This window comes from Parasteatoda tepidariorum, chromosome 10, assembly GCF_982258835.1.
Source record: "Parasteatoda tepidariorum strain Cologne lab strain chromosome 10, Ptep-v5.0, whole genome shotgun sequence".
Classification (NCBI taxonomy): Eukaryota; Metazoa; Arthropoda; class Arachnida; order Araneae; family Theridiidae; genus Parasteatoda; species Parasteatoda tepidariorum.
Window position 1 is genome coordinate 14,577,634 of NC_141764.1, and position 14,885 is coordinate 14,592,518.

Genomic DNA, 14,885 nt, shown 5'->3' on the forward strand with positions numbered 1-14,885 from the left:
TTAAAAATAACAAATCTTAATTGTATGAATAGATAAGACTGAAAGATAACTATATGAAATTTAAACACACATATATTCATAGCTGATGACATAGATAGAAAAAAATCCAGTAGATTTTAGGAAAGATATATTTCATAATAATTGTTGCATAATGTACTAAACATTTTACCATTAGGGAATTTTAGGGATTTTTATAGACATCAAAATAGATAAACTGCAATATTTTCCGCTCACGAACGGCATTAAATATGCTTGAAACGTTGTGAATTAGGTTTATTCATTATTTTAAATATTAATAGACATTTAATTCATAAGAAATATGATTTTTTCATTAATTTAGAAAGAGAGTTCTAAATAAAGATAAACTGAACAATTTTAAACAACAAAAAAAAATTTATACCGATTTCTATATATGAGGTGCTTCCTTATATATTAGTAATACTTATTTAAATATTAAATCAAGCAATAATCTGTACAAAAATTCTATTTCAATAGGGATATTTTTAGGAAACTTTCTCAATTTTAGGGAGTTTCCTGAAATGTACAAAAACCAGGAGAATTTTTATAAAACCAGTAGACCAGGAGAAACTGGCAAAATCCAGTAGATTTGGCAGCAATGTATATTTTATGGTCTTCTGGAAATTTGTAAAATATTTTTAGACTATATTTTGCAATTATTTAAAAAAAAATTAACATAGGAAAAGTATGAAATAAAATTTTAGAATATTTTTTTTAAACATTCTTAGGGCTAGATATATAAATTTTAAAATAAGTCAAAAAAATTTTAACACTAGATTGCCAAAGTCATTTTGACTGCTTTTTCCTTTGCAAAAATGCACAAATAATGATGCATACATTATTTTAATTGTTAATATTTACTAATAACTGTAAATAATATTTTAAAAAAATTACATTTCTTGAGACATTAGTTATTCTTTCACAATGCGGTCATTATTACTGCTTTAGGGCAATATAGGTATATCAAGTTTCAGTCTTTCTAGTGTTAATAATGGAGAATATTCTCAGTTAAAATGAGAATTTTTAAAAATGAATCATAGTACTTTTTGTATGATTTAATAGTATAAGAAAAATACATGCATTTTTAAAAATAGTTTTAAAAAATGTGTCATGGACCCCTTTAACTTTTCTTCCTTTGTTTCAAAAGAGAAAAAAACTTTAAAAATGATATGTTAAAAACGACATATTCATAATAAATTGTGAAAAGTATGTACAAAAGATGGAAACATTTGAATATCAGCTTTCTAAAAACTTATTGATTTCTAGCAATATGTCGTCATCGGCAGCCATTGTTTCTTACTCCCCCATATCGTCACACAGAAAGTTGTCTATATCGTCCATGGAGATACTTTTTTTGCTTGATGATCCATTCTGACACAGTTCACTTTGATTTGCAGTCTGTGCAATTGAATCGTGTTTTGTTTCATAATTTTCTTCTTTCGTACCATCCTGAAAGTGATTGGTAGAAGGTGGATCATTTTGCCTGGGTTGGTGCTCCGGGCTGCTTTACTTGTGTTCTGAGAAAAAGTATTGCATTAATTAGACATATAATTCTTCAAAAGCAATGGATAAAGATTTAATCACTTAAGAGCGGGATTTTGAGTTAAATTTTTTATTTTCATCTCAGAATTTTTTCAGGGCCAAATTTTTCAACAAAAAATAAGCACATTTTAAGGACTATATATATTAACAAAATGCAAAATAATTTCTGACTAAGAACTCTTTTCTCGATTATATTAGCCATTGCAAAATGATTGAGAGATATTTCGGTTCGTTATCAGAGTGGAAAATGAAGCCTGAAATTGAGAATATCTTGGGAAATGCAGCAGAGTTGTACAGGAGAGTGCAATAATCTCACCGGACTCAGTTTAGTAGAAGCACACGCAGTATTTCATTAAACATGTTACATGATTGGTGCTTTCATACACTATGGACCACCTATTTGCCCAAATAGAATGGTGAATGAATTGTGAAAATGTTGAATAGAACAATTTGAAAAACATGCTCTTGCATAATATGTGGCGAAAATCGATGTGTTAAGAAAAAAAATCACACTTTCTAAAAGGGAAAATTAAGCACTTTTTAAAAACGCCCAATAAAAAAAAAAAACTTCTTTAAGGGCTTTTAAAAAACGAATGTCGGAAATAAACACCTTTAAGCTGGTCATGGAGGTTAAGGCTTCACAATTTCGTGGCCAACGGCTTGATTGTGGCAATGTGGTCAGCACTGCCCATCGATCTGAAACTGGGTGAGAACCCATCACTGAGGATTGAACCCCAGTTCTTTAGAATGACAGTTCAGTGCCTTAGCTACTGAGCCATCGCGGCCTACATATGATAATGCAGGGGTAGCAGCAAAGTTTTTTAAAATTTTAGGGTAATTTTAGGAAGTTTTTTCAAAAAATTTTAAGTAAATTTTAGGGGTAATGGTAATATATGATTTTGCTAGGATAAAAACAGATCACACGATAGTTTATTAAATAACAGAAGATTATTACAATTCATCCACATGTATCAAAAAATTGCAAGCCATAAAATAAAGCTCTGAAATTTATTAAGTCAAGAATGAAATCTCTAAAGAGTAAAAATGAAATTTCAACTTTACATATTACCTATCAGAAATTAAGTGCATAATTCAGGAACTGGCAAAAGTGAGAATAAATCAAGAGAAAAAATAAATTAACACAAACTTGGATTTTTATTTAATTTTTACCTTCTTAATCAAAACTTTATTATTACCCTTTACCTTACTTTATTAAGAAAAACTATTGTGTGATATTATTAGATTTCAAATCAGCAATTTATATTAGAAGTTAGAAAAAAACAAATTAATCATGATCATTTTTCTGATATATTCTTGATATGATTTGTGAGATTCTTTTACTGCCCTCAATAGTGTTGTGGTGATCTTCAACTCTCCTCCATAATTTCGAATGGTATCTTTGATTAGTCTAAGAGACATAATAGTATTCTCATGGTGACTCACATTAAGCATTGCTTTATTTATCGAAAAACCTCTCAAAGGATCAGAATTCCCATGTGGCAAAATTAAAACAGTTTTATCTAAAGTAGTTAAATTCTTATATTTTTGATTATTGCTTTTTTATTTATATTTAGCCTATAACTCTAATTTTTTAGGAACACCAACAAAATTTTATCAGATTTTTAGGAATTTTAGGGTTTGCACATAGTTTAAGGAATTTTATGAATTTTAGGGGGAATACGACCCCTGATAATGTCAAAGAAAATTTTATGTAAAGTTTTTTCTTCTTGGTCAACTTCTGAAGGATTTAGAAGAGCATTCAATAACACTTTAAGACAAAGGAGAGGTTTTATGTGTGTGTTGCAAATGAATGCAGCAGTGTAATGTATGATTAAAGCAAATGAATTTTATTGTATGAAGTATGTCTTACAGATTGAAAGAATATCAACTGTTTCAGGGGAGCTTCCAAACATTCTTCTCCCCCATAAGTATCAATGATGCTGTTCTTAATGTTGTCCTTCACTTCTCCCTTCTTCACTTTGAATTCCTGATGAAGAAGTTCTGCTTTTGTGGGTTCTGCCAGCAAGTTCACCTCTACTCCCTTTTCATAGGCTTGCCATGCATAAGCTGTGAAATAAATATTCCCAATTAATTTATTTTAACACCACTTACATTAGAGATGTACATACAGACCAATTCGGGTGCCTGTTTGGAGGCCCGGAATAAATAGGATTACTTAAAGCCCAAACCCAAGATACAGTAAAACTTCACTACAACTATATTTCAGGGACCAAATAAATATATTATTGTAGAGGTATATATTATTATATCGAGGGCCTACATATTTCGGAGACACAATAAAAAAAAATTTAATTTTAATCTTATATATGTATTAACTATAAATCCTACAAACAGACCCCTGATAACTGCACTAAATATTTTTTAAAAATAGTAAAAAGTTTATGAACATTTTATTGTGAGTACGAGTTTACCCGAAACCTTTTTTCAGCAAAGGAGCTCGAGTTTGAGCCAAGACGGGACTGAGTTCATCCCTAATACATAACTTACAATTCCATACAGATTTTTAATTGGTCAAGTGGGACTCCAATCTTCTAGTCAAAAGAAGAAGGATTTAATCCTAATGTAACAAATTTTGATACTATGAACTTTTTAATATCACAAAAAATTTAAATTCCCTTAGAGGTATTTGTTATATAGGGGTAGGGACCTCGATATTACGAATCAGTATCTGGATTCCTTAACTCGATATAATGAATTTCGATATTATGAACTTTTCAATACCACAAAAAAATACTCTATGCATTTGTTAGGTAGCTAGTAGTAACAAAAAAAAAACATTTTATATGAACCTCGATTTCGCAACATAATGTTGATGATCATAAATTTTATTTATTGAATTCTGGTAAAATTTTAAATTCATTTTTGAATTTTAAATCTTAAAAACTTTTCATGAACAATTTTATGAATTATTCCTTGCAACTCCAATTAGGAACGAGTTTGAAAAGAATTTGCCTGAATTATCCTTTCTTAAAGAAAAGAATATGCAAGATATGTACAGATAAGAATATCTGCTCATGAGCTGGAAAGTTCCATTAATTTAACAAATTTAAAAGAAACTGGTACTTATGTAGTTACCCCAGACTGTAACCTTGCAGTATTTGGTGATTGGAAAGAATCAGAAATGGTAAAAAATTACATCTAAAGATATATAAGAGAAGGAAGATGATGAAACAGAAAAACTTAAATATAAAATGAATTGAAAATCATAAATATTGACATTGTTCAAAATAAATGTATTTTAAAATAAATACATGTACAGAGTTCCCACTCAATTTTTTTAAAAAAATTCAAGGACTTTTCAATGACTTTCAAGGATCAAAAATCAAATTTTTCAAGGACCTATTCGGTATTACAGTTATATGCTAAACCAAATTTTACAATTACGTAAAAGCAGTAATTGTATATTTTTAATTTATATTTTATTTGCTAAAATTTTTTTTTTTAAATTTATCAGCTAATAATACAAATGGTTGATAGTTACATTGCTGTTTTAAATCATTTAAAAAAATTCCAATTGACAAAAAAAAAATTCTTATTGACATACGAACGATACTAGCCAACATTTAAAAATTAGCATCAGTGAACTCTTCCTGAAACATTTAATTAATAATGCATATTATATTAAACAAGTATAGTAAATAATTGATAAAGTTTGCGTGATTGTACGGTTATTAAAATATAAATACTTTCTTTTAATATGTTAGATCAAATTTTAGGTTACAGAAAAATTAGATAAAATATCAAAATATATCTGTTTCAATTTTAATAACAAATTATCTATTTTGTTACTTCAGAATATCAGTAATGTATTTTGAACATAATAAAGTCTATAGTAGAACAATATTTTACAGATAACTAAGACTTACCAAGCTTTATTTTCTTTAAAATATATCCACAAATCACAATATGTGATACATAAATCACTTTAATGTGAATTCTGTTGCATGATTAGCTAATAGTTTTCATGTGATTAGTTATCATTATGATGAAAATTGCAATTCAAAAGGTGATTAATATAGAACAATATATAATATAGATAATGTGTGATTCTTAAATCATTTCGATGAGAATTGTGAGTGGTAATTCTTAAATCTCTCTTAAGTGAATTGCAATGCGTGATTTGTAAACTACTAAAATAAGAATTGTGAGGCATAATTCTTAATACTTAATATAAATGACTTAAATACGTATCCCGTTATATGATTCAAAAATAACTTTAATTGAAATCATGACGTGTGATTGATAAATCACTTAAATGTGAATCATAATGTGTGATTTATAAAATACCTTAATATTTTATATGTGATTCATTAATCACTTTCATTAAATCGCAATTCGTAGAACATTTTATATGAATTCCAATCCATAAATCAAGAATCAGTTTAATGTGAATCACGATGTTTATTCATAATCAATAAAACCTGTAGAACTAAATTTTATTTATTAGCAGCAAAAACTAAATGTAACAATTTGATTATAAATGATAAAAAATTAATATATCCTTTGTACATAACTTGAAAGAACAAATAGGATAACAATATTAACCTGTCGTAATAATGTAGTTAACACATCTAACATATTTCTAAATCGATTAAAACGCCATATATCAATCGAAAACTATGACTACAAAACCTAAAATTTGCTAGAAATTTTAGCTTTCAAAACATCAGAGAGATGAACAATAATCTGGTGTGAAAAATGTAGGAGAGAAATGTTTGTGCTGGAGCTCAGCTAAAAGACCAGAGTAATGCATCCTACTGTACATAAAGGGAAAGTTCATAGGGCAACCAAAAGCTGACACCATTAACAAAAGACAAGGAGACAAGCATGCTGCTGAGCAGCAAAACAAAGCGCAAAAATGGCAACTGCTCCTCGATCGAAAAACCCTCAAGAGAAAATTTTGATTCAGGAAAACTCCAGGTGGAAGCAATTTTGATAAAAAAAATTTAATTTAATTAATTCTAATGAATTATCTCGAGTAAAAAGCTATTCAACTTCACAAAAACTGTGACATGAACTGAAAAAAACATAAAAACTGAGAAAGATCCTGCTAGAAATGCAGAAACAACTGCTCTTCATAAAAGTGAGCAAAACAAAACTAAGTAATCATATAAATGAGATATTGAAAGAACTGAAAATTAAGACTGATAATTTACTGACTATTTTACTGTTATATAGTTTTCCCGATTCATACAAAAATTTGCTAAGCTACACTGGAAATGATGAAAATTAAGTTTTTAGAAGAGTTGAAATGCAAGGAGGAATAATCTTCAAATCCTGAATCGCAAGCTACAATCTTTTCTTCAACAAATCAAAAAAATATATTAAAAAAAAAAAGCTACTGAAATTGAACTATGAGTGAAAACAAAAAGAGTTATAGTTCAAAGAACAAATTATTTTGTATAAAATGTAATTACTGTTTTGTTCGAAGCCCAGACACAGTGCAACTATCCTGAATAGCAAGTTACATTCTACTCTTAAATTTAAAAAAAAAAGCTAAATTGATCTAGGAGTGAAAACAATTAAGGTTCTAACCGCAGATTATTTTGGATAAAATGCAATTGCTGTTTTGTTCTAAACCAAGACACAGAGCACCTAAAGGCTGAAAGAAAATAGTCAATAGAAAAATAAAATTTAATTTAATTGTCACTCATCAAGTGCATCACCAGCATCTACAAACATCCGCAATGAGGAAACCCTTGGTGCATAGATAGTGTCTCAACTTCTAACATGGGTAATGACGTAAAACTCTTTTACGAAATGGAAAAACTAGCAAATTGTTTTGTTAGTTTTTCCATTGTTTTGTAGAATTGGATGTGGATCGAAACGCTGAAGTCATCGGCAAAGGGTCAATTTGGATAACTGTTTATCAGAAACAATTCATCTTAAAAATGTGCTTTATGTCCTGGAATTAGCGATTTTTATATCAAAAGCAATTTAAAGCAGAGCAACAGCGATTTTCACAGAAAAGAGAATTAAAATTATGGAAACTGATGGGTGTGTTCTAATGACCACTTTCCGAAAAGGAAACTTATATTTCCTCAAGCTAAAAATTTAGACTTCTGTTGTTTAAAATTTAGACTGCCATAAAGGTCTATAAAATTTATTTCCAATCAAAACAAATTGCAACATAGTTTCCCAAGGAATTCACAAATAACTACTACATCTCATACATTTTGATGTCTGAAGGCAAATGGAAATATCATCTTTAGCTGGTTAAAAATATTTCATAACTTTCAATGACAGCAAATCAAGCTATACTGTAACCAATTTCTTAAAAACACTTTTAATAAACGTTGGGGGAAAAAAAGTATGTTTATTCAGAAAAAGTACGTTTTTTGTGTCTGTTTTCATAACTGATAACTCTGCCTGCCTTAATTAATTAGCATATTTGAGTTCTAGAACATGAAGTTAAAAGTTATTCAGGGTGGTCTGTTAATTCTTTTGCGCACTTTACAGTAAATTTATTAACTAATACTGCGGATGAAAAATATAAAATTAAGTAAGAATTTACAGCAAGTATATTAAGTGAATTTAATATAATATCACTAATAAAGCAAAAGGGCTGAAAATATGGCATTTGAAAATTTTCAATCTTTCATGTAATAACTAAGCTTTAATCAGAAAAAAAAATTTCTACTTCAAAAAATTATTAATATAATTATAAGAGACATGGATAGCAAACTTTGCCACAGAATGTTCAGCTCAATTGTCGAAATTTCACTAAATTTATAAATGACATCTTGACCTAATCATAATCTAAATTAAATTTTTAAAAATCAGTTTTAATTTACTAGTTATATACAGTTTCAAAAACACATGATGATAAATTTTCTCAAGTGTAGTTTTCATAGTTAGAGCCTTTTAACTTTGAAATTTTAAATAGGGATTGAGAGACTTGAGATACATAATTAGAAATAATTTTTCAGAAAAACACTGAGTTTTGAACTACAGGAGTTTACGGTTGTTTAGAGTTAAAACTAATTTACAAATGTACTAACTTTTAGGAAAACTGCTGGAAAAAGTAGGCTTTAGTGGCCACAACAAAATACATAAGGTAAATAATAAGTTGATTTTAGATTGCAACAGTTAATTTAGTTTTTGTAAGAAGAACAATATCAAGTGAGTTAAAAATTAGAAGACTAAGCAAAATCAATTCAATCTATGATACTTCATGTCGACATATACAGAAAAAAAAAATTAAAAGGCTCACGTTTAGACGCTTTTAATCTTAACTTGTTAGAATAAAAAAAAAATACTATATTTTACAGTATGTCAAACATTAACATCCTTTGTTAAAAAGCAGAATAAAATCATATAATTAAATTATATAAGATACAAACCTTTTTCAATTTCTTTACTTTCTCTGCTTCAGAATCACCTTCGCTGCTCGAAGAATAGTGCTTCTTTTTTTTCTTCTTATCTTTCTTGTGCTTCTTTTTCTTAATTTGATCCTTAAAAACGATTAGAGCTTTGAAACACTGTATGATATAAAAATAAGGTTTTTGAACCACAATAACATAACAAACAGGCTATTTTTATTTAGATTTTTGAATTGATTAACTGCCTAAATATTGACTACAAGTTTTGCTTATGAACTTATTATTCCTTATTTGAAAAAAATAATTTAATAAAGAACTAATATATTTATTGTCACGCCAAAGATAATAAAAATGTAACTCTACAACAACTAAAAGGTTACTGCAAAAGATAATAATACTTTAAAAGTAAAAAAAAAAAGTACTTAAAAAGTAAATAAAACTTTCATAAAATAAATAACTTACTGCCGAAACTGCCTATTGTTAGACAGGGGTCGCGGATGTTTAGTCTCCATTTGTAACAAACAGAATGATTGTGAGAATGTAGTTACAAGCTGTCACCAAGGATCAAATCAAAATTCTTCGTTATAGAGTTTGATATTGGTAAAGATCTTCAATATAAATAAGGATTGCAAAGTAAACCTTAAGCTCAAAAAAATTGCCTTTGATCTGGGTAAAAGCTTTTTTTTAGGAATGATTCAACGAAAATTGTTTTTAACTCAGGAATACTCAGCCTATAAACTGCAGGCCAAAATTGATGTTTCAACTGTCTTAAATAAAAATATGAATGGAAGAAAAAGCAAAATTTTTTTTCTTCCTTTAACAGTAAATTACTGATCAAACAATTCTCAGATTGCAACCCTTTTGTTTTGACTTTAGGTGCAGCAATAGCGGACTACTGTAATTTGATATGAATTTGTACAAACAAAAAAGATAAGTGGATAGGACATTATAATTTTAAAATTCTAGTTACAACCAAGAAATTAATTTGATACAGTGTTTGTAATATTAGCAATGGGAATTTGTTTTCTGAATTGATTCAAAAGTTGAAAAAATCTCTTCACGAATGTACAGAAAATCTATAATATAATTTCCCCAAAATGATTGAGAATATTGTTTCTTTGATCCACCACTTATTTTAAATACAAAACATAATTATACTTAAAACCATACAATTCAAGATGAAACAGGATTGAAACAAATCGCTTTACAATGACTTGATTCAAGTTTACGAAATATCGCTATTTGCTTGTATCTCACAATAAAAGCGCAGGTAGAATGGTAACAACAGCGCCAAAACTTCAAGTTAAGAGTCAAATTCATTTAACACATTATACAACTCTTTTGCAAACATATCCATTTGGGCTACACATTTCTCTCTTTGAATAGTTAAATATTTGGTGCAAGGGAATTTTTAAAAATTTTTTTACCAATAAATATGCGTAGATAATTTTCTTTGTAACTTTTAGTTATATTTATTTACATTAAATATTATTTTCAACCACAGCCAAGTAAAAAATTTAGTTAAAAATGTTAATAATTCATATTACTTTCAAATAAAGAATATACTTCTTTGCAACTAATGCCTAATGATACTTAATTTGGCCAAAAACACGGTATTTTCTAGTTCTTGTGTAAAAATGATTGTGCATAGCTGTTTTAATTTTTTTTCCTTCTAAATATATATATATATATATATATATATATATAATATAATATATATGAGTAATATTTCCCTGAGTAACAGGGAATATGGAGAATGCTGAGATGAAGAAATTACCTCTTGAGCCAAATCTTCCGCTGGTTCTAGATTACTTGCGGCTCGTTTGGCCAACTTTTCTGTCAACAAAGATATAGATGATACCTGAAACATAGACTGCATGTTTCGAAAACATTCACAAATAAATGAAGGCTAAAAATAAAACATTTATGTACCAGCCCACTGTGGCCAGTGAATTCAGAAATTATAAAAACAATTTTTAAGGAATTATGTAATAAATTATTTCAATATTTTATTTCCTTGTTATGGAATTACTTTTTCTGAAATAATTACAGACCATCTTCATGATTATGAAAATTTAATATTTTGTTCAACAAATCAATTCAAAAACTTTTAGTAATATATTACTGATGTAACAGTTATGAAAAAATATTGTTTTAAGTTTCAAATTAATTTATAAAAGAGAGAATTATTTTATTTAGTTACAAATGTATACTATATAAACAAAAGTTCAATTATACGGATAAGATAAAATTAAGACTCACTTCTTGAAAAGCTTCTTTCCCTGCAAGTCCAGTGCAATAAGAATTCTTAATAAAAGAATGGCAACACTTGTAACCCCACTGCATATCTTGCCAATAGGATCCAAAAACAGCCTGAAAGCCATTAAAAAAATAGTTATTAAAGAATTTCAAACTTGTAATTTAAATATAATCGATCACTGTTATAGAACTTCTAGGTGTTTGTAATTATTGATTTATTTAGCCAAAAATTGACAAAAATGCAAAGCTAACTTAAAAAAGGTTTATTTAAATATTTTGTAACTCTTGGCGTAATTGGGAGTAATCAGCAAAATTAACAGCTATGCTAAATAACATGCTCCCATAAATTATCATCATGTGTTTGGTACAATATATCAAATTCCACTTTTTGTGCCAAAATATTTTTAATAAAGAGCAAAATTTTTAATTATGTAGTTTATTTTTTTGCATGTATTTAGTTTAGTTTATTAGTTAAAATAATAATAATTTTTTAAAAATTATAAAATGAAAAAAAAAAAAAAAACACTTAGTGGGTACAAAGATAGGTTCTATCAAGTGGGTTCAATCTGAAAAACCTGCAATATGCCATATGTTTAGGTTAATAATTTACATAAAAACAAAAGTTTGAATGTAAATTACTTACAGTATGATTATTAACGTGAACATCTTCTTCATATTTAGATCGGATGACAGGTTTTTCGTCTCCTTTAATAACATTTCCTTGCCTTGAGTACTCCACATAGTCTTCCTAGAGAAGAAATTATGATTAAAATAACAAAATATTGGTCATTACCATAATAATGATATTCTTAAATAATAGTAATTAATAAATTCTTCATAAAAAATCTAATTTCTCAAACATAAATCTATTTGCTACAAGTTTATAACAGGCTAATGAAATTGTATTTTGCAACTTGTTATGTCTGCAACATTAAAAACATGACCAAAATAAAAAAAAAATTAAAAATTCTGAAATAAAAAAAAACTTTTTAATTAAAGCATATTTATACAACATAGTAAATAAACTAAATTTATTTTTTAAGAAAATACATTCGTTAACTGCTTTGTTGCAATAAAATTTTAAAAACACATTAAAAAGCAAGCATGTCCTCTTATAAACATATTTAAATACTAAAAGTAAAAATGCAATGTTTTTATTCTTTAACTATGCAAACAAAATACATGTCTTAAAATACCATTTTTAATTACAAGTATTAATGCTACAATGGCAAAAAAAAAATTTTTTTTTTTTTCATTTGTCATGTCTGCAACTATTAAATTAAATTTTTTCACATTTCATGCTATTTAAAGAATTTACATTCTTACTTTAATAAAACAAACTTAATATTTATAAAATGTATTTAATTACCGCTAATTTGATATGAGATACATAGATATATTTTTTAATGCATTAGTGCAAAATCATCCTATAGAGAAACGGTAAATAGGAAAGAATATTTAAAATCACTCTTTAACAGAGATGACAACTTGCTCCGGACAGCAAATAAATATTTTAAAGTGGTAGTTTATCAATTGTGATTCTCGTTTTAATAAATTAAATTTAGTATATTTTAATCCAGCACTATTTCTAAATAATTCATAGGCTTATATAATTTACCACTTTACCATAATTAAAGTCTGCTATACCTTTAAGAAAGCAAGCAAAAATAGTAAAATATTTGCAAAATCCTAGTTTGTTGTTACTTACCGCTTTTTTAAATCAATTTGGCATGTCCGGAGCAGTTGGCATCTTTGCTTTAATAGTAAAATACAGTAGGGAACCGATTATCCGGAACGATCGGGACCGTCGCTATTCCGGATAACTGATTTTTCCGGTTTTCTGAATCGCTACAAAAAGTCGCTTTTTTTTATTGTTAAACCCAACTAAAAATTTTTTTAAAAAATCGGAAATGATCTTAAAAAGAAGAAAAAACGTTGAAGTAATACACTAATGATTATTTCCAAAATGATGGTAAGGTAAACATCTTTCAAAAAAGAAAGGAAAATCCTAAAATATTATGAGGAGGGGGAAAAAAAAGGAGTGGGGGGGATTTATCGAATTTTGTTCCGGTTTTTTGATTTTCCGAATTCCGGATAACGGGTTCTGTATTGCATAAGTTTCATAATTTTTTATCTAAGCATAAAAGCAATTTACTAAAAATTTATCTTAATGAGTAACTTAAAGTAATTAATTTTGAACAGAAAAAAATCAAGCGAGGTCTTATTTAATTAAGATATTTTCTTAACACTTCATTTACACAAGAACTGAAAACAAGTATGTTTCATTTTCAAAATTGGATTGACTGCTTGTCAACTGTTATAAAAAAAAAATTAAAAAATGGGTTGAAGTTGGAAAAACTATTTTGATGTCATTAAATACATTGTTTGAAAATAGTTCAAAATATAATTCATATTTCTTCAGGTAGTTGACGGTTTACAACACTTTTCAGACACCCTGTACATGTTTAGTAGAGTATTTCTTACAGATTGAGAGAATATCAACTGTTTCGGGAGAGCTTCCAAATACTCTTCTCCCCCATAAGTATCAATAATGCTTTTCTTAATGTTGTCCTTCACTTCTCCCTTCTTGACTTTGAATTCTTGATGAAGAAGTTCTGCTTTTGTGGGCTCTGCCAGTAAGTTCACCTCTACACCCTTTTCATAGGCTTGCCAGGCAAAAGCTGTGAAATAAATATTCCTTATTAATTTATATCAATTAACACCACTTACATTAGAGATTTACATAAGATCAGTTCGGGTGACCGCCTGGAGGCCCGGAATAAATAGGATTACTTAAAGCCCAAACCCAAAATACAGTAAAACTTTGCTACAACAGTATTTGAGGGACCAAATAAATATATTGTTGTAGAGGGATATATTATTATATCTAAGGCATACATACTTTAGGGACAAAATAAGATTTTTTTTAATTATAATGTTATATATGTATTTACTATGAATCTATTTAAGTATTATATAAATATTTAATTAGCTGAGTGTTAATTATGGTTAAATATGAAATGAGTGACTTTTTGAGAGACAAGGGAGGCAATTCTAAAAATGGAAGGTCTTGGGGTGGTCTATGTCAAGGATGGGATATTGAAATCTGAATACAAAAGCCATTCACTGCGGTGAAAAGAAATAAGATAAGCACATAATCAGCAGTGAGTATTCTCTTCTCAGAAAAGATTGGAGGAAAAAAAGAGGCAAAATATGATAAAATAAGATTTTTTACATTATTTGTAAACCAATAATAATAATAATAATAAATAAGGATGAAATTTGGAAAAAAAATTGTTTTACAGGGGTTTATTGCTTCAGATAATATCGCAATATCGAGAGGAGGATAACATTAATTCATATGCAAGTTTGTCGGGATCACAAAACATTATTGTAATAGAGGGAGTTATTGTTTTGCATATCATAGCAGCGAGAGTTCAGTGCATATGTTGGATAAAAGCCAAATTTTGGGGTCTCACCACTCGGCCTTTTATGCCTAAACAAGAAAATTGGTCACTAAAACTTTCTTATCAAAATTGATTAATAAATTTTACGCTTTTAAGCTTGATACCTGAACCAAATATTTTTTCAAAAGTAGTAAGAAAGTTTATGAAAATTTTATTGTGAGTACAAGTTTATCCGAAACCTTTTTTCAGCAAAGGAGCTTGAGTCTGTGTCAAGCCGGGTTTGAGCCCGAACCCATCTCAAACACATAACCTACAA

General features: G+C 28.0%; 1 protein-coding gene across 8 annotated transcripts in view; it reads right to left on the bottom strand.

Annotated features, from left to right (window-relative positions):
• Positions 1-1,060: 1,060 nt before the first annotated feature.
• The window catches only part of LOC107439400 (pre-mRNA-splicing factor SLU7), a 40,469-nt gene continuing 26,644 nt past the window's right edge, over positions 1,061-14,885 (bottom strand). Inside the window, exons 9-15 of one of the 8 annotated variants that reach the window (XR_015429924.1) lie at positions 13,647-13,843; positions 11,806-11,910; positions 11,166-11,276; positions 10,681-10,764; positions 8,925-9,035; positions 3,431-3,627; positions 1,061-1,535 (exon numbers count right to left, since the gene is read on the bottom strand). Coding sequence is in view for 7 of the 8 variants with exons in the window: in XM_087153846.1 (XP_087009972.1) it covers positions 3,595-3,627; positions 8,925-9,062; positions 10,681-10,776; positions 11,166-11,276; positions 11,806-11,910; positions 13,647-13,843 (680 nt within the window). In the remaining variant the exon portion in view is untranslated. Of the gene's footprint in view, positions 1,536-3,386; positions 3,628-8,924; positions 9,063-10,680; positions 10,777-11,165; positions 11,277-11,805; positions 11,911-13,646; positions 13,844-14,885 lie in introns of those variants that run through there. The other 7 variants (XM_087153849.1, XM_087153847.1, XM_087153848.1 and 4 more) reach the window with 7 other exon arrangements.